Source organism: Grus americana, chromosome 1 (genome assembly GCF_028858705.1).
Source record: "Grus americana isolate bGruAme1 chromosome 1, bGruAme1.mat, whole genome shotgun sequence".
Taxonomy (NCBI): Eukaryota; Metazoa; Chordata; class Aves; order Gruiformes; family Gruidae; genus Grus; species Grus americana.
This window is the reverse complement of record NC_072852.1, coordinates 159357002-159382043: the sequence shown is the minus strand read 5'-3', so window position 1 is coordinate 159382043 and position 25042 is coordinate 159357002. Positions and strand designations below refer to the sequence as shown.

Here is a 25042-nt window from a genome sequence, read left to right as displayed (position 1 = left end):
GGGTGAACAGAAGCTTTAATTACTTTATTTTTCTTGCTTTTATGCACTGCATGCGATAGCAATAGATTAGTCTAAATCTGTCAGTGTGAAACTAAAGCTTCCTACACAATTTTTCCTCGGCAATTATAAATGCAGAGAAATAACTGTAGTTGCACCCATCTTGTAGTCATTTCTTCATGATACCAGAGTGCCATACATATCTGCATGCATGCACACACAGACACAAACACCCTGAAATTTAGCTATGTGCGTAACTAGAAGGACAGACAGATACACAAACGTATGTGTAGTCATTTCACTTTTTATAAACATGCTCAGCACATGTCACTCAAGGATTTATAACTTCATCTGGGCACCTTAATTCCTTTATACTAGAATATGTTGTCATACCCAGTTGTATGCTTTAAGTACCTTAGATTTATAATACTGACATCTAAAAGCAATTATAATATATAGAATCATTATAAGACAACATTTTATTAATATTTTCAGAAATTAAAATTCATTCATTGGCTCAAGCATATTCAGAACCCCAGCTACTGGTAGCTAATGAATTTTACATTATGGTTTGCATTAGAAAATCCATCAGATCCAAGAGGCTAACAGCGTGAGGGCATATTATTAAAAGCATTGCTGGCTCAATCACTACAATGCAAAGTACTCATTTCAAGGGCTTCATTTAAACCTGGGTCATTTTTATATTACATCAAACCTCCTTCTGAAGATGAAAAGCTGTCTCCATGCACTGAGTATGATTTAGGCTAAAAAGGAAGAATCTCTGCTTATAGTACCTATACCTGTACAGATACAGGCTTTTTTTTGGACCAATGTCACTAGGCAATTTGTGTTCTGCCTCAAGACAGTAAGTAAGTATAGACTAGTCTACATGGACTAGACAATATTAGACAGCTAGTCTAGAAAACAGAATATCACCAGACCTTTTCAATATGAGATTATTGAAATTGCTTTATTCCTTCATAGGCCATACTCAACATCAACTAAGTAGTGAGATGCTGATTCAGCACATAACTTATTTTAAGCATCTCAAAAGTTTGATTAGGCAATGTGCTTAAGTACCTTGCTGAACAGGGTGCCTTGATAAAATTATGAATTCTTGCAACATGACCAAAGAATTAATTCATCCCTATCAACAAACTGAACATTTCCATGCAGAGTATTCAATGTGTATGGAGTACAGCATCAACCCAACAGGCAAGCTGAGAAATTAGTTCTGCACAGGAATGCAAAGGATGCAGAAGGTGATAACTGACTCCACATCACTTGATAAGAATCTTTCAATAATAAGATTGCTGCGAAAGACATAGGACTGCTACTCTGACATTTTTAACTGCCTGAAGAACATTCTGACTACATACATACATACACCACAAGAACCTGAACTGATGTGTCTTGGCAGTACATGTGCCTGTTTTCTATGGTATCTGTAGCAAAATTGGTCTTTCAACCACTATGTGCTCACGTGTCGTGGTTTAACTGCAGTTGGCAACTAAGCACCACACAGCTGCTTGCTCACTCTGCACCCTCCCCGCAGGATGGGGGGAAGAGAATTGGAAGGGTAAAAGTGAGAAAACTTGTGGGTTGAGATAAGAACAGTTTAATAATTGAAATAAAATAAACTAATAATAATAATAGCAACAGTAGTAGTAGTACTGGTAGCAATTGTAATGAAAAGGAAAATAACAAAGAAAGAGAAATAAAACCCAAGAAAGACAAGCGATGCAAACAAAAACAATTGCTCACCACCAACTGACCAATGCCCAGTCAGTCTCTGAGCAGCAGCCCTCCCCAACCTTCCCCCTAGTTTTACTGCTGAGTATGACATCATATGGTATGGAATATCCCTTTGGTCAGTTGGAGTCAGCTGTCCTGGCTGTGTCCCCTCCCAACTCCTTGTGCACCCCCAGCCTCCTCACTGGTGGGGTGGTGTGAGGAGCAGAAAAGGTCTTGGCTCTGTGTGAGCACTGCTCAGCGGTAACGACGCACACTGTTTCCAGCACGAAGCCAAACCATACCCCTAGCTACTATGGAGAAAATTAACTCTACCCCAGCCTAAACCAGCACGTCATGTGAGCACAATCTCTCTTTGAGCACGATCTCTTTATTAGGGCCGTTCTTCAGAGAGGTTTTGACAAGAGACAAATTACCCAAGGTAGCTCCTAACTTCCTATTTTCTGCTAGCTTGACTTTCTCTGCCGAAAATAGAAATGGAGAAAAAATGGGATTTTTTTATTCTGGTATTCTATTAATTGCCTAAGATATCACCAGAAAGCCATTCAAACTTACCAATCTACTCATGTAGTTTCCAGATCCAGAAAATTACAGAAAAAATTAAGAAGGGTATTTATTGATAAGGTATTAAAAAAGCACTCCAAATAGTCAATTAGGTGAAGAAGTCAACAACTAAAAATGAATTAGCTGGAGCTGAAGGAGTTTCTGTATTAGTTGAAAGGAACCCTATGTCTGTCTCTGCACCAAAACCAGGTACTGAACAGCTGCTGGCTAAAGAACTACTGCGTTGGTAAAAATACCAAAACAGACATAAAAAATGTCTGGTGGATCACGAAGCAAGTAAGTAGCAACTGTACAGCTTCCAAATAGGGAGCAATACATAAACTGGGACCTCAGAGGAATTGGCACTGGGTTCTGTGCCATCCATTTTTATTAGCGACCTATGGGACTGTGTGAACCCCGCTTCATCAAAATCACACAAAGCATATGCTGAAGGATGACAAAACCCTTTGAGAACAGAGACATCCTGTAGTTCCGAAGAGCTTAAAGGTTACTTTCAATAACTGTGGTTTAATGTCGAGTAATGAATTCAGAAAGTGATAGAACCTAAATGCAAAATAGACACTGCTGTATAGAAAGTACTAATATAGAAATAAGCTTGAATCAGATTGATAAGACATAGACTTCTCTTTAAGGTATCAAGAATTCATAGTTTTCTCTTCTGCTCTATGAATTTAGACGTCTAACTCTGAAAAAAAATTTCCAGTCCTATACATTTTTCTAAAAGACGGTTCGGTTTTGCCATATTGCCAGAACACAAGGCAAAAGTACTGACCTAGTAAGAATACAGCAACAAACCTAAAATAAATCCAGAAAAGCGCACAGAGCTCCATGCTGCAGAGAAGTTCCTGAAGCTCAAATTAAATTGATTCTAGGACAGGATCACTCAATAAACATTTTCTGATGAAGTAATACTCTGGTTCTACATTGACTTTAGACAAGTTATCTCATGAGTATTATTAATACTGCTCTCTTACATTATATAGGTGAATGATATCTAATTAATTTGTCTTTATTCTGAAAACCAGCACGATTTACTTCCATGAAATGCCTTCACTGCACCATTCTAGACAATTATGATAGCCCATGAACATTTTTTTAAGCTTTAAATTCTGTATTATATCAGTCTTCTATGAAATGAGACATAATTTACAAGCTGGATTCATAGTGGGAAAATAAGGTCAGCTGTGTTACAAGCACCCTGATTTTAACAATGTTTTTGGAGCCTTCTTTGAAGCGCCAAAATATAAATGCAAAATATGTATAGACTGGCAGGCAGATTAATGATAATGGAACCTCTCAGGTCACAGATCTGATATAACAAATACTAATGTCTAGCATAGCCAATACTAACTTCTTTCTTGCTAATTTCTTACCAATACATTTAATCGTACAAAAGAACAGATTTTTCACATCAAATGCAGAATAAGCTCTATTTAGTCACAAACACTTTGCATTCTAGACTTAAAGCTCCCTCCTGCAATTGAGTCCATGCAAATACCCAAGACTTGTAACTCAATTTGATTTTCCTCGCTCAGATTGCTAGTGCCAGTTGGGATGCCTGCTGGTAACCCTCTTAACATCTAGATGCTGATCTAGGAGGTCACAGGTCTCTGTAGGTCCTGTGCCACATCTGAGAGCCCTGCGTCATACCTGAGTGTCTTGGACACTTTAGTTATTTCAAGTAGCACTAAATGCCTACACATAGATAACTGCATCAGGGCCTTCAAGTTAAAAAAATGATGGTTCCTATGGTCAATAAGCCGAGTTATCAGCCTTTGTTTGCTTTCTCCCTATACCACCATCCAATTTTAGAGCACAGAAGCTTCTCTTCCAATCAAGAGACTTTCCTTAAAGAATATAATTTACAGAAATGAAAAAGAAAAAAAAAAAGATACTCCTGGCATATCCATAATTAATGGCTGTAATTTTATACCAATAAAAATCAGGAAATCTGAGATTAACGTTCCTGTAACAACATTATACCAGTAGCATTGTGCAGAAGGGAACTTCTTTGAGAAAACTTTTCTATTTAGAATATATCCTCTTAAAAGCTCAGATTGCTCATGCCAACTACTATACAGCTACCAATATAGTTAAAAATATTTCTTTCATATTCCAAGTTACACTTGTTTTCAGAGATTCTGAGAATTTTAAAGATAGGAAGCCTAGATGGAAAAGTGCTTGTTTTTTATCTCACTCCTTATAAAAAATAAAAGGGAGAAGGGTTAAAGTTTATTTGTTGCTTGGTGGCCGTGAAAGCAATCTAAGTACCTAGGCAAATTTCCTTTCATTTGTCTTTTAAAATATGTCTTTTATTCCCAAATCTGTATCTTAATTCTTCTTGTGCTAAACCAATCAAGTCCACTTTCTTCAGTGGAAAGCTCTGAACATACAACTGCTATTAACAGATGGTTCCTAGACTACTTCCTTATACTACTGCTCTTTTTACGGAAAGACCTAAAAATAACAACCTCTCCAGCACAATTGTTAGAATAATAATATTGTGTTATAATAATTATAAGAACTTTGTTTCTATCATGAAGTTTTTTACTGATCATTTCCATAATTATTATCACATTATGATCTCAGCTTAACAAGGAAGATATTGATGTATAAATCAGTTATATTGATATTTCTAAAATCTACAGTAGTAGTTTATTATTATTATTATTGGGGACACTTTTTTTTAAGTGTACTCACTGCCAGCTAACTCTCCTGTCACTGAAGTCAGACACATATATTACCGTTAACTTCAGTGAAAGGGAGTCATACAGTAATTGAGTTCCATTGATAGATCTTCTACCTTGTGCAGAAAGAGATTGCAACTTCAGGCAATGCTGCTGCTGGAGTCACTACAGGTCTAGATAATCCAATAACAATATAATCCAAAATCACTGGTGATCGTTAAAGAAATTTCAGGGACTACCTCTCTGGTTTAATGATTACAGGTATGTCTAGGCACAATTCTTCCTCTGATATTTTATAATCTTAGCATTGCCGAGGGTCATTTTTGAATGTTATGTTTTACTTTTAGACAAACTTAGGTCTAAAGTCATCGTGTACCATACTTACAGAACCAGTTTCCTGCTTTTAATCTGAGAACAAAATCTGTTTTATCTTTTAAACTGTAAGTGTGAAAACTTCATCCATATTTAATGTTTCTCATAATTATATCTGTAATTATAACTATAAAGCTTTCAAATCTTTCTGGTAACAGATTGTCTCTGATATCTATTTATTATTTTTATCACATTAAAAGCTAAGATAGGGCATGCTTAATGGACTCATGACTTTAGGAACACTGCAAACACAAAGCTTAAGCTTTGGCAACATTCCATATTTTACATTTTAACTTGGCAAACACAGATTTCACTACTCAAGAATTAGTAATTGAGGAGAATATCAGACAGCATCTGCCGGGAGTAATTATATTCAAATCAACAGGCCCAAATAACTGAGGGCATCTCTCATCTCTTCTATTAATTTTTAATAAATCTTGAAATAGCAGGGAGATTCCAGAAGAATGCTAATGTGCCATTAATTTTTAAAGAACAAGCAGCACGACTGGTTAGCCTGACTTTAACCAAGACAAAAGAAAAGAGCGAGTTGATACAAAGTCTAATTGATAAAGAGTAAAGAACATGAATGTAATTAATGGCAGGCAGTATGGATTTAGAGAAAATAAATCTCATCATACTAACATGATTTTGATAAGATTACAGATTTGTCCATAAAATTGCCTAGCTTAGTCTTTGTAAAGTAATTCATTCAATAACACATGACTGATTAAAAAGTTGGCACTATATAATATCAATAAAGCACATGCTAAATGGGCTGAAACTTGATTAACTGACATGTCAGAAAAATACTTGCCAGTGAAATGATCATCATGATCTACTGTAATCAATGAGGGGGAAACAGGTATAAAATCAAGAATATGGTAAGAAACATAAATAACAATGAGGACAGGGCAGTCTGCCAAGTTATCAGGATCGTTTGGTTACCTGGATCCAATAAAACAAAATGTGCTTTAATACAGTCAAATGCAAATTTATAGAGGTAGGATCACTGAAAACAAACCTTATGGCCTATGGAATAAAAAGGATAAAAGAGGACGGAAATACTATATTCCAGAATATAGATCCTACGTGAGAGTTTGAGATGAGGGGATATAATAGGGCATCCTCTCATATTTGTCCCAAGAACATCATGGCAAGAAAGAGCCAACGCTTTCCCAGACTGTACAAGGAGAACAATAATGAAGTAATGTCCCTCTCTGTATGGCACTCATACAAATTATGATTAATATTACGTACAGGGTTTTTTGTTCATATTTTTTAAATATTTGAAAAATTGAGGAAATCATACAAAAACATGAAAATGAGAACACTGGAGAACATGCTTTGCATAAGAGACTTAAAGAGCTAAATAATGTTTATAAAAAAGCATATTGAAAGGTGCCTCAATTGTTGTGTGTAAATGGATTCACACAGAGAAAATACTGGGAATTAAGGTTCTGTGAAATCTAGCATAAAAAAGTATAACAGGAATACAAAGCTAGCAGTTGAAGCCAGACAAATTAACATTATGAATTAGGACCGTATTTTTTAACAGTGAAACAGTTTCTGGTATAAGCAAAAAGTTCCCTTGCTTATGAAGCCTTCTTCTGCCAACTAATGGAGAATAGATACATATCCAGGAGACAAGCTGGAGTCAGACACAAGCTATCAGATTTCATATAGGGGAAACAAGATGAAGTCTGACTAGATGATCCATCTAGATGATTCTAAATTCAATGGATAGATACTGTAATATTTTACTACTGTTAATATATTGTCTTTCAGTGTATTTGCCCCAAGGTATCTAGATTTTTATATCTTATCATTCAGTTCAGATATTTTATTCATTATTTATATGTTCATTTTCAGGTTTCAGTATTGGGGGGGTTTTTTGACGCTTTTCATAGTCCTGTAGCATCTAAGCTTGAGCCTTTGTTGACAGAACTTGAAGATTCTTGCTTTTTTGGTCAATTTTTCAAGAAGAAAATTGTTTACACATTTATTCAACAAATTAAGAAAAGTACTGGTCTTACTCCCTTTCTCCTCCCACTCACGTTCAGTAATAAGGCAAGATTAAATCAGACTGCCTGTTACATGAGGTAGTAATACTAGGTAAAGTTTGATTTGAATTTGATTGTAGCTTTTTCTCATTTCATGCATGACCTAAGTTAGAGTCTACAAAATGTGTCTTTGATGTTCCATCTATTCCTATTCACTGCATAGGAATTTTGAAGAGATTCAAATTAAATCACCGACCTTATCTAACACTTCAGGATGCGAAAATTCAAACACCCAGCATCTCTTAGCCGAATCATTAGTAGGAGCTGCACAATAAAAGGCTGCAGCTCTGCTATCCTGACTCATACCACCTCATTTTGGGCCATGAACATAGAGAGAGAGAAACACATCTCCAGAGTTTTGAAGGTCAATGGGTTCAGCCACACTTGGAGGCATTTAGGTTCCTAACACAGGTCCTGACATCAAAACCAGATGACTGTACTAATGGCAGATCACTTATGTTACACAAAGCCAATGCTGTCATTGCCCAAATGAAAACAGGATGACTGTGGCTACTTAACAGTTTTGACAAATCTATTGGTTTGATCACTAGTTACCGGCATAGGAAGAAATGAAATTCAAATCACTGTGTTGTTATCCTTTACAGTAACAAAGCCACTGAAGTGAACCACCGAAAAATGAGTAAAAGAAGAAGTCTTTCCTATGGGTAGTGCTGGAATGTACATCCAGGCACTAAAAAGCAAACCTCGAAGAAAATTTTCAGAAGTTCCATTATGGATGGAACTTGAAGTAGTACACACGAACATTACTGTTTTGAGATTTTATCAAATGCCACATGGCATAACGACTCTATGACAGCCCATTTTTGTGACTGCTACAATCAGTCATGAGGAAGCTGAATTCAAATAGCAATTGCAAGATATGTACGCCAATGCAAGGCTTGTTTCACAGGAATCGAAACAACATGAATTAATGGCGTTTGCACAATAGAGGAGGCTGTTGCTGTAAGTGCTAATACATAGGAAATAATCTAGCTAGCTTGCACAAATCTGCATTTCACTGAGGTGTATCAAATTAGGCTTATTTACAAGTTGAAGTGATCTCATACCTATAGTACCTATTACAACGCAATAAAGTATATCCTCAGACAATTTAAAAGAAAGAGTAAAAAATGCCTCCATTGTCTTTTAAATTGTAAGGACACGAACTGAAATATATGAAACAATTTAAGCTGAAGACTGCATCCGTTTTGATTTTCAAGTATGTTCAGGGTCACTTCAAAAAAATGAAGTTTGCATATCAGACTTACCTGGATTAAATATAGAAAAATACCTTCTCAGTAGCTGTCTACCTACTATAGGGAAAACACAAGGTCACTAAACTGCACTGCAGGATTTGAAAATCATAAGCTTGAAGTTCAGCTGGGATTCACTTCCATCAAAGCTCAGAAGCACTTTTGGACCTGTCACCCACAACAGCAGAGTTAGGTACAACTAGCAAGCAGCAGAGGTTTTCTTGCCTGTCTTTGGACCACTGCACCATGCGGTTTTATCTTGACACGCTTTCTGCTTAGACACAAGACAGGGTAATCCTCAACATCATAAAAGAATACTGCCCTGAATCCAAATCTGAAGTACAGCAAAACAAATTCCTTCCTAAAGCTTGTGTTGCAAAGTGTCAAGACCATACAGGATGGCATGTACACAGGCCAGTCACTAAGAGGCAGGAGATGCGACTCTGCGTAGGGAAAGAAAGGGGCTGCTATTGCTGAGCACCTAAGAACAAATTTCAATGCCATCCAGCTAGCTCAAAATGGAAACTATTTAGCATTTAATGACTGGCCATTTGACTGCAGTTCCACTTGGTGGAAGTGGCTATTCCACCAAAGCTCTCACTTTACCTTCAAGAAAGCAGATTGATCTCTCCATTTTATAGCATGACTGGCACACAGGGTGGACAGCAAGACTTAACTGCCAAAACTGGATCACTGCTTTATCTGGTGAAAGGGCTTCACTGACAGGGCATTACAGAGAACAGTATCATGAAAATATGCAGCTGCAGACCTCCAGTAAGGTCAAATAATTTTGTCAGGAAGGGATCTGAAGTGTTGCTGGGGCTCCAAGAAACCCAAATGTAAAATCCTAAATTGGTCTAGCCTTCAAGCCTAGAGGCTACATCCAGCTCAAGAGAGAAAACTAAATGAGCCATTGACAGTCTGTAAATAAAGCTTTTTCTTCAAATACCAGCTGAAGGGCCCTTCCCATTAACCTGCCAGGTAAAAGGTATACAAAACGTTGGTCGGGATTGTAGTTTGCCATGGTTTAGCCCCAGCCAGCAACTAAGCACCACACAGCCACTCACTCATCCCCTCTTCCCCCCAGTGGGGTGGGGAGGAGAATCAGAAGAAAAAGGTAAAACTCATGGGTTGGGATAAGGACAGTTTACTAGGACAGCAAAGGGAGAGGAAAATAACAACAATACATAGAATATGCAAAGCGGGTGATACACAATGCAATTTGCTCATCGCCCAGAACCCAATGCCCAGCCTGTCCCCAAACGGTGATCCCCCCTGCCCAGCCAGTTTCCCCTCTTACATACTGAGCATGACATCATATGGTATAGAATATCCCTTTGGCCAGTTTGGGGCAGCTGTCCCAGCTGTGTCCTCTCCCAGCTTCTTGTGAAAATTAACTTTATCCCAGCTGAAAACCAGGACAAGTTTTAACACTGCCCCTAGGCAATGGCCATGATGATGAAGAAAAGAGTCAGGCAGCATAAAAGATCAAGCTGTAAGAAGTAATAACTCTTGTTCCTGCTGCCTTGGCAGGTGCCCCGCATAAGGAGTGTGAGGATACCTTTGAGGCAAGCTCGGAGGGCAGGGATGAAGACAAGGAGCTTGAAGGCAGAAGATGGGCAGTAAACTATGAATCTGTGAAGGAAGCCAGGCAAATCAGGCATCAGTGAGCCCAGCAGAGCCTGTTACAGCAGGGACAGAAGGGTGGCCAGTATTTTAGGCACTGGAATGAGAGGGAATGGGGTGCATTTGTGTCGAGTACAAACAATGTGGTTCACTGAGTATAAAGGCAGCTGTTCTATGCTAAGGAGTTAGGGAGTGATGCTGGATTTGGGGGCTTTGCCGGAAATTTATTTAATACTCTTCTATCTTATATGAGAGGGAAAGGGCAGGGGACTGAGGGACTGATGAGGTAAGGGGCTGGAAAAGCAGTGGTGGGGGAAGGGGATGTGTGTAAAGATTGAGTAGAAACATACTTTACATTACTGTAAAACCAAAATGAGTAATAACACCTCTGATAGTAAGAAGTATGTTTTGGTGAGAGAACTGGATATGCCATGTAGGGTAGGACGAAAAATTAAGTCAGAACATTCAAGAACATGCTCTCACCCCAACTCCAAAGTTTAATTATACACAAAGAGAGAGAAAACAACAATATGCAGCAAGCCATTCTCTCACCTCTACCCTAACACCCAGTAGTTCCATTCTTGTATCCAATCCTCCGCACTGTCAAAGTGGCCCCTTTAAAAGAGATGTAGCAAAGGCAAACAGCTCTTCAGATGCTGAAGATAACAATACCTGACTTTTGTTATGTCAAGAAGGACCACATAGAATCATAGAAAAATAAGGTTGGATATGAACCCTCAACAGGACATTAAATATAGTTCCCTGCCCCAGACTATTTCTACCTTTCCCAAGAGAAATTCCTGCAGCCTGTTTTAAAGATCCCCAGTGGAGAAATTCAAAACCTCTCCAAGGAATGGACTCCAGCGCAGCCTTATCCCTACCACTACAGATTTTTTCCCAATATCTTATCTAACCTGAAATTTAATACAAGTACTTCTCATCCTAGTACAGAAAGAGGCCAGATTCCTTTTTTCTGTGCAACAGTTTTTATCCACTCAAAAACTGCTATGTGTCCACTACTTCCTTTCAGCTAAGCTAAAAAACTGCCAAATGCTCCTTATCAGCTCAACTCTATAGGTCTAAGCTCATTCCCTTTTCACTTCCTTTAGACTCTCTCCAAATGATGCCTATATGTTGTCTGACACTACAATTTATACATTGTTACAAGAGCACAATTCTATTGATCTTTGTTCCTCCATTATGCTCCCAAATTACTTTATGAAGAACTACCTCCTAAACAGTCATTCACAATGCTGTATTTGTACAGCTCATTTTTTCTAAGTGCAGTATATTGTCCCCGCTGACTTTCATCCAATTTTTTCAGAGCATGTCTTCAATTTGCCAAGATCATTTTCATTCTAATCTTGCCTTCCGAAGTGTTTGCAGTCCCTCCCAGCCTCATGTCATCATCCTCAGTGCAATAAGTATATTCTATCTGCCATCATCCAGGATGTTAATGAAACCTCCAAATAGCACAAGACAGACTCATGTGGATCCCTGCTTTTTCCATTCTGACAACAGGCCATTAATATCAACTCTCTGAGCATGTTTTCCAAGCAGTTTTGCACCTATTCTATGATTATTTTCACCTTAACCATGTTTCTCCTGCCAGCTTGCAAAAATGTCCTGTGAGATGTTACAAAGCGTTCCTAAAATAAAGATATATGACATCTACTCTTCTCTCCAATTCACACGGTTGTTACCCTGCCATAAATAATTACATTGGTTTGACACGGTTTATTCTTGACAAATCCATATTAGCTGCTACTTGCTTCCTTGTTATCTTCCAGCTGCTTACAAATTTTTGTTTGTTTATTCACTACAAAATTCTTTCAGGGATAGAAGTTAAGCTTACTTGGCTTTTCTTTCCCTGTCTCTAATCTCTTCCTCCTTTTTAAACTTTTCCTGTTTTCCTGCCTTCCAGTTCCTCATCCACCCTCCACAAGTTCTTGGAAATAATGAAATAGATGGGATGATAGCTTCAGTCTGCTCATAAGTATCTCAGGATGAACACTCTGGCGTTTCCCAGTCCTTTTTGAATTACAATATTCCAAGGGACTGGGGCAGGAATCGAATTTAGACATCACATTCAGCTTCCAGAAAACAGTACAAAACTGAAAACAGTCACCTGGCTTTCAAAACAACATATGAGATATATCACTTATGGAAACAGAGCTGAAGTCTCCTTCAGAACTTCTTTCTTACTAATTCCTGTAACTGCTTGCAGACCCAGAAGTGACTCATCCTCACAGCGTTTCCAGGCTAAGGGAGATGTACTGCTCAGTGATAACTGCTGTCTAACCTGTGAAAGTCAGGACATCCCCAGACTTCTCCATTGGTTGTCTGGCTTCCTCTTGCAATATAAAGAAGAGAACTTTTCCAGCTTCCTTTCTATTCAAGAAAGCACCCAATCACCCACCTGGCAGATTCAGTGGAGAGCACTCTTGCAATTCTGTTGTTCTAGTAATGTCTGGCCTTTCCCTCAATTACTTGATATACCGGAGTTTGCCCTGACTTGCAGCATTCTGGCCTCCTGCAGGTTTCCTATGGAAAGTTCAGTACTCCCCAGGCCTTAATTCTGTACAATAATTATAAGGTAAAAATCTTGGGGATAAATATGGAACTTTTTGTAGTTGTGGTAGTTGTAGAGATGTGGCGGTTATGTTATTCAAATTCTTACATTTATAGTCACCAATTTCACCCTAGTCTATAAAATTCACTCTAGCTTACTCAAAAGGAGTATTTACTAGCCAAAGAAGGAGCAGAATCCCCTAAAGGTTGACAGGCTGAGTAGAAGTTTAATAATATTTGATGTTTTGGCAGGGACGAAGAATTGTGTAAACCCGAATGGCTCCAAATCTTAACACAGGTAAGCATGTGTCATTACTGAGACACCAAGTGCTGAGGTTATTGGGTTCCAAGCAGTCTATTGTAGATGTTCATTAGAAGGTCACCTTCTCGCTCAAAATCGAGCTGGGCAAACAAAAACACTGTAAAGCCTGTGTGAAATGAATCAACAGCCCAATTGCTTTCGGTAACTGTCTATGTAACAATTCTAGACAAAATCAGGATTTCTGCTCAGAAATCACAGGCCCTCTGACAGTGAGGAGAGTCTACTCCTGAAGACGGCTTCCCTTGGGCACCAATACTGGCCATCACCTCAGCACTCTCTTCCATCCTTTTCATAGGATCCCATTTGGATTGAATTACTTCCCTTTTAGTCTGATGCTGTATTTTTCTTGATTTCAGTTGGGGTCTAAACAATATCAGGCCTGAAAAAGTAAGATTTCTTCTATTTCTCCCTGACGATTTTATAGTAGAGACATATCACCATTAACAGAGATTGTGAATAAATCCCAAAGGCAGTATTAAAGCAGTGCTGGTCGTTCAACTAGCATCAATAAATTAATGTGGCCTGTTAAAGAAGTCCTGTTACGTTGACTTTTCAAGTTTGGTCTTTGATTTCTTCCTTTTCTCAGAAATCCAATTACTCATTCATATCTTCCCACTGCTGATGTGAGACAGTATCTCGAATCCCTTTTGTTCTTTTTAATCATATTTATTTCCTCTATTAGATATTGTGGTGAACTTTCAGCTCCAGAGTCTTTGAAGCTGTTTTCTGACATTTTCGGGGCCTACCCACAGACAGATGGAAAGATGACCAAGAACCTCTTAGATCTTTCTATTACTCGGTAATTATTTTTCTTATCTATTTTCCTGGGCAGTTGCTACTTTAAACAAGAAACCTTGCAAAGAAGGATTTTAAATTGACTGCCACGGTGACAAGGCAGACAGGTCTACAGAAATGCTCAATCTATACCCTACTGAAAGCATTAAAAAAAGGCCCTTAAAGAATAACTTTGGGAGAAGAAACAGATAAGTACTACATTTTATGGCAGTTAGCCATATTAGCCTTCTTCATTTTGATGAGGGGAGGCTTCCTTTCCCCTAGCTCCCGCGCAGGCTGAGAATTACAAAAGGAAAATTTACTGTTGTGGAATAAATGTAATCTAATTATGCAGTATGAAAATATGTTTGTGTAGTCAAACATGTCTTTGTAGTAAAAATAAAGAAAACACTGAGTAGCTAGTGTGTGAAGATATATAGAATACTCTAACAGAGCCAAAGCAATAGTTGGGAAATAATTTCTCTGTCCTTGTGGAAGTACTTGTTGTATACTGGAGGAACTGGAGAGTAAATTACAGTAGATTCAGGAACACAACCTATTTTCCCCATCTTTGTTCACTCCTTTGAAATTAATCTCAGATATCACAAAATAACCTGCCAAACTGCTTATAATGTATGGACTTATCTAGATAATTGGATTATATATACAGTACCTTCCAACCATACTATGTGTCTTTCAAGCAACTAAAGAAGATCCATATTAAGGAAATCCATGTAATATGCTGCTTACTGGCAAAAAAAAGATACAGTGGTTGGAGAAATCATCAAGGAAAAGCTGTGACAGCAGAGTGGTAAAAAGATAAGTAATAATCACAAGGGAATACTAAGTGAGAAAATTGTCTAGGAAGAAGACAGTGTTCCCTGTAGGGAAAAAGTCTGGCAAAATAAAGAAGATTGTGAGAATGAGGGGAAAAAAAGATTTATCATCAAACAACAAAAAAAACCCCAACTTTTCTGCCTTTGGAAGAAAGTCAGATTTTGCTGATTTCACAGATGGAATGAAAAACTCAGACTGCAGTTAGCTCACTTCAGTATTTCTGTTTGTCAGAGTTAACATTAGAAAATGACTGAGGAGGTGGAGAGACAGGAGGTCAGGCAGTGTGGGCGTCAAGAAGGATGGAAAGATAAAAGAACTTGCAGCGGTCAAAGAGGCAATGAGTCTCTGATGAGGCTGCATGTCCTCTCAAATACAAAAAGAATAGCAAGATTTTAAGATGCTGTTTTCAAAAGACACTTGCCTCCCTTATAATAATAATTCAGAAGGCAGTAGACTTAAAGAGTGATTTCTAAAATTTCTGAACTAGATGAAGTCCTGACCTCAATAATAAGACTCTGCCCTTGCCTCTTCCCATAGAATTCTGCATAATACGAGGGAAATCACCTAAAATTAAAGTTCTCACAGGTGGCCACAAATTGGATGCTTTTCACTACCTAATGTTGACTTGGGAGCCTGGGATCTGGTTTGCAGATAGACTGGGTAATTACAGGTGTGGCTCATTAAAGACTCTGAAGATATTTAAGGCCAAGTACAGCCAACTTTGGCCACTCTCCGTTGCCTGGAACAGAACCACCTGCGAAAGACTGACTGACCAGACTCAACTTCTAAGAGGGATGTTTAATCCTCATTATAAAGTTGAGAAATTAAACCTCAAAGACAAAAATAAAATTTGTCTAGGCAATTTTTGTGCTTTTGTGCTGTGCCACATCTCAGCTAATAAACTCTCCTGGATTCAGAAGTGGCATGTCGCCTCCTTTCTAACTACATTTGGGACCAATGTCTGCCTCTAAATTGTCCCCTTTTAGCACCAGAACTTTTATTTCTTTCTGTATATTTATCTTCCCAGACCATGGTGGTTGTTCTGCAGCCAGCTCTGGGAAGGTCAGAGCCTTCCCTGACCTACACGAAGAAGGCACAACCTAACTCCACCCACAGCTTCTGCATTGCATTCCTCAAAAATTAAAAAAGGATCAGATACGTAGAAGTGTTCACAATGTATAATGATGAATGTTACTGACAAGAAGAAGAAATGAGTGTTTTCAGAGTACGAATAAGCAGTATGCCAAAAGTAAGGTATAAGTCCACATGTCAAGCAACAAAGAAAATAATATATTTTTCTTTGTGTGAGGACCATTCATTTGTCAGAATAAATGAGGCAGCACTTCTAGGGAAAAAGTGTTTTCCAATGTAACTGTATTCCTCATATACAACCATGGGACCCATTTAAAGTTACAATTCTGGTTTGGAAATGGCAAAAGTTGTTAGTTACTTACTGAAGATGCCTATCCCAGGTACTTAAAAAGTAAGTTAAATAAGATTTCTAATTATTAAACAGCTAAATATATATATACTTGATGATACTGAAAGACAAAGAAGTTAAGGCTAGACGTTCAACCTCAAGTCTAAAATTGCCTTAATTCTGCATGCTTGACTTTTCCAACTTTAACCCATTTTAGACAGGTTTTTATTTTTATTTTACGTACTGGGTATTTGACTCTTAACCTATTTGTGTAATTCAGCTTTTCAACAACCGAAGATCGAGGTGTTTCCATAAACCAACTTTTTTTAAAAAAAAAAAAAAGCAATATACAGAGAGCAACCCATGAAGAAGTTAAAAGAAGTTATAAACTTAACTTTCCATATTTCAAACATTATTATGTCCCACTTCATCTTTTTCTGCTGATTTCAGGGAAAAGCTGTATTCAGTGACACAAGCAATTATATGATGCCCAATTTTCCCTGTGTTGTCTATGCCACTTCTTGTTTTTCCAAACAGCATAGGTAAATCACAAAATCACAGATCTTCTCATTACCACAAACAAATTTTTGACAAAGATTTCCCCCCCCACGTCTATGGGAAACGGTAAAAAAATCTGTGCTATAAAGACTGTCTCTTTAAAAAGGGGAAAAGTCAGAATGAAACATCTCATTTCCAGTCTAGGTGAAGATCAGCTCCATATTTTACTATAGTATTGATTAAATAAATAAGAAAATATCCAAAAGTCAATTTTTTCTTTTAACAAAATACCATATAATGTCTAGCATATTCTCAAATAATTTTGTAACCTTTTGTGTATCTGACACTTTTAATAACCTCATTTTATATTTGATAGCTTATAGGCCCTAGGTTAGAAAAATCTTTTAACACAGAGTTTTGCAATAATCAGACTTTTTATTCAACACAGTGGCAGATTAAGCGGTGTTTTGCTTTCTTATAACATCTACTCTATTTTATGTTCTGACAAATTCAATATAGGAATAAAAGGATCCAATTTTGACTAAAGCAAAGGCTACAGCTCCATAGCTAACATTTCCCTATCCAAAGAAACAGGGACAAAACAAAGAAATAGATGTAACAGAATCTCACAATGTAATGGTGGTCAACCATACAGTCAAGCCCTCAATTCCACAGGACATGTAAGCATATACTTTTCTGTGATTTTATAAGCCACCCCAGTGACAAGAGGCCATACTGCACTTCAAGTTAATCTTGTGTTTAAGTCTGTGCTGAATCAAAAATATGATGTATACTCGATCACCAGTGTAAAACATTAATCATAAGTATTTTCCAGAGGCTGATGAATCATCAGTGACCCGAGTCAGCCACAAGTGGCAATGCTCCTCTTAAAGCCTCCCCTGCTCTCCTGCTCTCTCACTCCCCCACACACATACACAGTCACTCACCCCCTAACTCAGACTGAAGCCCAATGCCATAATTTGTAATCTGTCACAGTTAAAATTTGTATTTTTCTTAATTCCTAACATTTTTGCTTCTCCAATTTATCTTAGCGTTTTTTGGCGCACTACTTTTAAGTCCATTTTACACTCACTGACGCCAACTACAATCATACATATGCAATGAAGAACAGCCCCACGTCATGCCTGTACAGGCTAACTCACCCTGGCTGTGTGTCGTCTGTCACACAATGGTACGTAAAAGTCCCAAACATCTGCACTCCCAGGATCCCATACAGGAGGAGAAAGAACAGAAGGAAAATCGAAACGCTCCAGATTTGCTCTCCAGAACGCCTGGCAAAAAAGATAAATATGACATCGAATGCACAGGCAATGTGAAGCCTCCTCTGAAAAGGTCCAGAATAGAAAATAGGCTCACACAGAGAAAGTAGTATTTCATCCTGCAGAAAATTTGTCCTTAAAACTGATCTCTTGGTCTGTGCAGAGATAGAAAAGGGAGCCACAATTTTTTCTAAGCCTGTAAGTTAGGGTAGTTAAACCAGTTGTAAACTACAAAGGGTGAAACAAAAAAAAAATTTAAAAATATATAGTCTAGCTTTTGTAAAATAGTAGCTAATGACTTAGACAGACAAGATATGATGATAAAGTAATGTTGATACAAAATAAAGACAAAAAAACTCTCTCACATCACCTTTACATGGTTTTTGCTATTACATGCTGTACCAAACATACTTATGTGTGTTTGCTTGCATGTGAGCATCTCTGTACATATACAAATACATGTATACTTGTAACTGAAATGTTTAGGGCATGTGCTCATGTATTTTTGTTTGTGAATATTACCCTACTAAGAGTATTCACCTTGATTTTTAAGTGCCCATATTAATGGAATAGAATTTACTGCCATAGGTTGAAAATTGCTGACTACAGTTATTAGCAAAATGCTTTAAGATTAATTTAAATATTTGATAGTTTTGATCATTTTCTAGGAAACCTGATGATTCCTTAAACATGGAAAATAGCAAGAATTTTTTGGCCGGAAGTAAAACTCAGGAAGAAAATGCTCATTAAGAATGAAGGGTCATTCTCTGAGTGCGTGGTCAGTCTTCTAAGTCAAAACCGAAATTTTCTCAGTTGCTCTTCAGAAAACAGCCTTACTTACTTCAAGATGTTTGTTATCCTAGTTCTTGGCAGCTCAAAACGAAAATATATTCGGAATGCTCGAATCATAATGAGTGGTCGTGGAATCCGTAACATGCCCCAAGGTGACATCTGGTCAACTATTTCAGCAATTTCAAACACCTACAAACAAAAAAATCAGGAGTTTTTCCTTGATGATTCTGCCCCTTTCCTGTATTCATTGACAGAACTTTTAAAACTATGAACACTATACATGATTTTCATTTTTATTTTCAATCTTCTCTTGGTTTATTTTATGGTTCATTTTAACTATGTTTTTTAAAAGAAAAGTCTTAGTAAATCCTTTAATCCATATCTACGTTATCCTAATGAAATTCCAAAAATATACTCTGCCTATGTTCATAATACCTCTGTCTCAAACAACACTGTGCAAGCTTGTGTCAGCTGCCTGCTTCTGTGCTAGTCCTACCCCACAAGTTTTCCACAACTTCATTAAAAGTGAATAATTTACATTTCCAAATATGAAAATCAGTATCTGCTAATGCTGCACACCGCTAAGGTTTTTACTACGATGTAAAAGTACATATAAACAGATTGCCTTATGAGTTGCAACACGCTTATAAATTCTCCGTTTAATTTGAAGTGCATGGGAAAACTGTACATGCTCTTCTCCTAGACTCCACTTATGACACAAACTTCAGCCAAGCAACAGAACAGGGAACCATTTCCTTAATACATTCACACGTAGGCACTCCATAAAGACTATTTAGCTTAATGATTGGGTGAAAACATCCTGGTTTAATCCTTGTCTCTCACTTTCTGAGAGTAACTGCTTAATTTAATATTCACTCAAAGTACTAAGAAAATGGAGGGGGAACCTGGCAACGCAGAAGCCAGGTAATCTACGGTGCTTATCTGTAATGATCAGCCTTCACTCTACGTGTGTACATGATGTACCAAAGTCTCCCCTGTGTATAAAGCAGAAAATTACAATGTGTCTTAAATTTGTCAGAAGTGGGTAAGTTATGCCTAACAGCAATCACTACACAACTTTTACAATCCTTATACTATTGCAGACCCAGTCTCACAGCCTTCAGTCTGTTCTTACCCAAAATACTGACTATGGTTAAGGAGCGATGGGTTTGCAGGACACAATTTAACCTGTACCTTACCAATCTATGCTTTTTTGCAACGTGTCCAAGTTCCCTTCTTAATGAAAATTTATCAAATTGTTTCCAAATGTATTCATTACTATTTTTTGCATTGTGCTTTAACTTGAATTTTGAAACAGGTTTTGTTAGGTGTGGGCCATATTACATGAAACCCCTCCAGATCAATACGCCTACAGCATGGCAAACATCTACCACTGGAATAATTCTACCTTTAGTTGCATAAGTCAGTCACCATGGCATCCTGCTAGACTCAATGGAAGGAGGGGAGCACAACTGTCATATGGAATAAGAGATAAATGGCTCCTGAAGATCCTTCTCTCTCCTTTTGACTATGCAGATGGTTTATGGTAACAAGCTTCAGATTAATGTATAACTTCTCAATAAGAAAAACTAAACAAGATAAATTCTACTGCTAATGTAGATTGGCTGCAATGTGCAATTATGGAGCTATTGAATTCAGTACAGTTTTTTTAAAAACAATTTGACCTATGCTCTGCAATGCTTCCACAACTTGTAATTACTTGGTTGTGCCATATATTTTTCACAATTTAGGAACTATTCATTGAAAAAGGTAAGTGAAATAATTACCTGTAAAACCAGTGACACCCAAAGACAAAAGACCATGAATCCATCAAACACGCACCAACGATCCTTTACATAGGAGCTATCACCCTACAAGAGAGAGAAAAGCTAAGAGGTTAATTGTTGTTGTTTTACTGTCAGGATTTACAAATATCATAAACAAAAGTTCTTGGAAGAAGGAAAAGTCTTCTCTGTACTGTTTTTAAAATACCACTTTTTAAAGGCTCCAAAAGCCTAGTATCTGGGCTAGAACATGCTGGAAACATATAAACACATCTTCTGTGTTTATAAATGGTAGCTTCATTCTTGTGTGGTACTTTTCCTCAGCTTGTGTCAAAAAGAACTTATAGAGAGACCTGTTATTTACACTTTGATGTAAATCAGAAAACACACAAAAAATTAACATCAGACTCACTTTTTCACTGTATTGCCCATTACAAAATACTCGCACAGGAAGGTAAGTGTAAAATGCTTACAGTCTAGTATTGTGCTGTTCAATTACTTCAATAATGTTCAACAGCTTCAATTAAGCCAGTATCATTTTACATTCATTTTCCTAAGTTTTCAATCATTTTTCATGCTCTAGAAAAGTCTTGCCATTTCCAAAACACTACAGACAGTAGCCACCATCTCATCACAGTGCAGGCTTTCAAGTTTCTTTGGACATCTCCTGAGCAACTCTTTACCATCTCAAAATGAGAATTCATTCTTTAGACTTAATTAATAATAGGTATGGTGAACTTTTCAGCATTGATATTATTGGCACTCCATTAATTGTCCAGCACAAGGATTCAGAGCATACCTTTGCACTACTGACTAAAAGAAACTCAGGGAAGAAAACTGAGCACTGGATCCTTGATAACCCATATGCCTTCCTACCTGTTCTCTGGCTCTGCTTTAGACTTCTTCAACTAGCTCTCTAAAATAGCACCCAAGCATAGTTTTGGTGATAGTCCAATCCAGCGATCACTCCTAAAAGGCAGCATGAAGAAGACTGCACCCAAGCTCAGTTTCCTCCATACCACACTATTCTCAACCACTGCCCCAACCTGCACGCTTAGATATCCTCATGTCTCTCAATGTCTTGCAACACAGGTCCTCCACTGCAAGCTATAAAAACACTTCTTTGGTGGGCTGCTAATGCCTCACACTTTACTTCAACTGCTGAACTGAAAAAACCCTACATTTCTTAGGTAGATTACAGCTGAGAGTCAGTTTCGTGCACCATGTGGAGTGTAAAGGAAGCTGGTGACCAAATGCAAATAGGTAGATGCAGTTTGTTGAAAGGGAGACTAGAGAAGACTAGACCTAAGGAAACTGGATATCCCAGTTTCATGGTGTATAGCAGTAAAAACATACACTACCAATGTCTGTATATCTCAGGGCACATAAACACCCCTTTCTAAATGAGCTTTCTCCCAACAGATTGAACATACCCTCCCCTGCCTTATACATTATCTTGTTCTTTTTCTCTCTTTAGTGTTTTTCCAGATACAAACTACAGTGTTTGACCTCCACTTTTGACAGATATAATTAGGGAAAAATTATTGTCAGGTCTCAAGAATCCTGAAGCCATTACTGGACTTTGGCCTGTTATCTGATTCCTGTCTTGATACTCATTGTTTCTTATCTCAGTGATAGCTATTTCAGTCAACCTGTACTTGCTCTTAAATGTCTCAGCATTTTCATTAAGTCTAAAGGTGCAAACAAGATGTTTTGTTCTAATCTAATATTTTCAATGACATACACGATCCCAGAAATGATTTATCATTCCTTGCAGTAGGTGACAGCAAGATATATCATTCAAATAGAGACAAAATATGTGGTTTTTTTAAAAGTGTTGTTTCAGTTGCAAAAATTCTTCAGGGCAGAAGAGAACAAAGTAAGGATATAAGGAAAATACATTGATTTTCAAATCAGAAATAAAGGACAGAGAACATCAACGCTATTTTCAGGCGGAGGATTTTCTAACACATAAGGATGTTAAAGTTCTCCTCAATCCAAGAACTAAGAGGAGGAAGACTGCAAATCAAGGAAGCAACATAACATGTACTTTTGCATCATAATTTTAACCTGTCCTTCCTGAAGAAAGGAGACTGAGTTCCCTATGTAAAGTCTGAGCTAATCACAGAATCACAGAATGACAGGGGTTGGAAGGGACCTCTGGAGATCATCTAGTCCAACCCCCCTGCTAAAGCAGGATCACCTACAGCAGGTTGCACAGGATTGCATCCAGGTGGGTTTTGAATATCTCCAGAGAAGGAGACTCCACAACCTCTCTGGGCAGCATGTTCCAGTGCTCGGTCACCCTCACAGTGAAGAAGTTTTTCCTCATGTTCAGATGGAACTTCCTGTGTTCCAGATTGTGCCCATTGCCCCTTGTCCTGAGCACCAGAGAGAAGAGTCCTGTCCCATCCTCTTGACACTGCCCCTTTAGACATTTGTAAGTATTGATCAGATCCCCTCTCAGTCTTCTCCTTCCCAGGCTAAACAGACCCAGCTCTCTCAGCCTTTCCTTATAACAGAGATGCTCCAGTCCCCTCATCATCCTCGTAGCCCTCTGCTGGACTCTCTCCAGCAGTTCCCTGTCTTTCTTGAACTGGGGAGCCCAGAACTGGACACAGCACTCCAGGTGCAGCCTCACCAGGGCAGAGCAGGGGGCAGGATAACCTCCCTCGACCTGCTGGCCACACTCTTCCGAATGCACCCCAGGATACCATTGGCCTTCTTGGCCACAAGGGCACATTGCTGGCTCATGGAGAGGTCCACCAGGACTCCCAGGTCCTTCTCTGTAGAGCTGCTTCCCAGCGGATCAACCCCTAGCCTGTACTGGTGTCTGGGGTCGTTCTTCCCTAGGTGCAGGACCCCACACTTGCCCTTCAGAAACTCTTCACTCAGGGCTGAACAAACTCAACTCTTTCAGTGGTTATGTTCAGTAACTGTGAAGCAGATACATTTCTCTTTGGAGATCAGCTACGAACACCCTAAATCTCTTACCCCTCTCTCCTCTCCTCTTGTTCCCTCTGGGTGAACAAATCTCCGGTGAGATTTGTATCAACATGCAACTCGAGTCCTTCAGTTGTGGCTCTGAACAAAGATGCTGATTGGTCTTTCTCCTGCTGAAGAACTCAGAAACTTACTTGGCTTCTCTTCAGCACCCTTTGTCTAAAGCAAAAGTTTTCCCTGAGTTGCGCTGTACAGATCTGAGCACAAACTCCTGCAGGAGTTCCTATATTCACTCTCCTCTGAATAACCCGTCAAGTACCCACGAAAAGCCAAATCTTTTTTTAGAAATTGCTTCTTCTCTCCACAATACGTGTGGCGTGATTGAAGCAGCTCTGCTGTTTTCTCCTTACAAAGGAAGATGTCGTGACCCTTTTCAGTCTCCTCACCAGCCTGGCTGCTCCACCACCTCGCTTCTCTCATGGTCAGGTCGGGCCAGCTTCCCCTGCCACATCCTCCCTGTCAAGGAGGCTTTTGGTGCAGCACCCACAGAAGCTGTGGGCACCCAAATTACATCTGCAGAAACTACTCATTTTGGGGGAGGTTCTGGCCTTTTCTGCTTTGCATGTAGGGAGGCTTTGGCTAAATCCTATCCGTGTTCGTCATCTGGCTGGGAGTGGACGTGGTGGGGAATCTTTAATGCATTTATACTGTGTATTGGTATGTGGGATGTTATTTGGTGTTGGAAGAGTTTTTACAGCAGGACCACATCCTGCTTAATGTGAAAATCAGAATATTCTTTTTAGTATGAAACCTGATTTTGACTTCAAGTGCTACTTCCATGAAAAATCTAATTCTGACTAAACATAAGCTAGAATTTGTATATTAATAGCAAGGAACAGTGAGTTTCATTCACATTTGAAAAAAGGCTTGGGCTGAAATTCCACAGTCATGGTCAATGGCAGCCTGTTCTTACACTTGGAAAGGAATACAGATACAAGAAATTTAAATATATCTGGCGACATCTTACCTAAAATAGCTGAAGTATTGCAATGTGTTAATCCCTCATCCCTTTTTCATCATGTCTGCTGAAATTTCAGAATTATTGATGACATTTGTTTTACCATCTACCATTGTGATTGCACTATCCCAGACCATTTACATTATGGTTTATAAGTCTTTGAAACGTGATTTAAACATTTGCAAAAGATGAAGTATTAGCACTGTAGACTAGAAGCCTCATGCTGGGACTAATCCAAGCCTCTTAAAGTCATTAAAGCTGCTGACTCCCTATTGCCTACAGTGGACAGTGGATCCTTTAATGTGCACAGCAAGTCCTGAAAGCTTCTCCAGCTTCTCCAGCAACATGACTTACAGTCTATCTAGACAACAAAATCATTTGCTTCTGACAGAGCAGTGGATGCCAGCCCACTTACACAGTCCACGACTACAGACCTGGGACAACCTTTGGGAGGCTTTTGTGCAGTAAAAACCCCGTATTTATTTATGACAG

At 38.4% G+C, this 25042-nt stretch overlaps 1 protein-coding gene across 8 annotated transcripts in view; it reads right to left on the bottom strand.

The window, feature by feature from the left end:
- The window catches only part of NALCN (sodium leak channel, non-selective), a 247179-nt gene that overhangs the window by 193214 nt on the left and 28923 nt on the right, over positions 1-25042 (bottom strand). For 5 of the 8 annotated variants that reach the window (XM_054847101.1, XM_054847129.1, XM_054847111.1 and 2 more), the window contains exons 4-6: positions 20593-20676; positions 18855-18994; positions 17897-18025 (exon numbers count right to left, since the gene is read on the bottom strand). The exons of 2 other annotated variants lie outside the window; for them this stretch is intronic. In XM_054847101.1, the coding sequence (XP_054703076.1) occupies positions 17897-18025; positions 18855-18994; positions 20593-20676 (353 nt within the window). The remainder of the gene's footprint in view (positions 1-17896; positions 18026-18854; positions 18995-20592; positions 20677-25042) is intronic. One more of the 8 variants, XM_054847120.1, reaches the window with a different exon arrangement.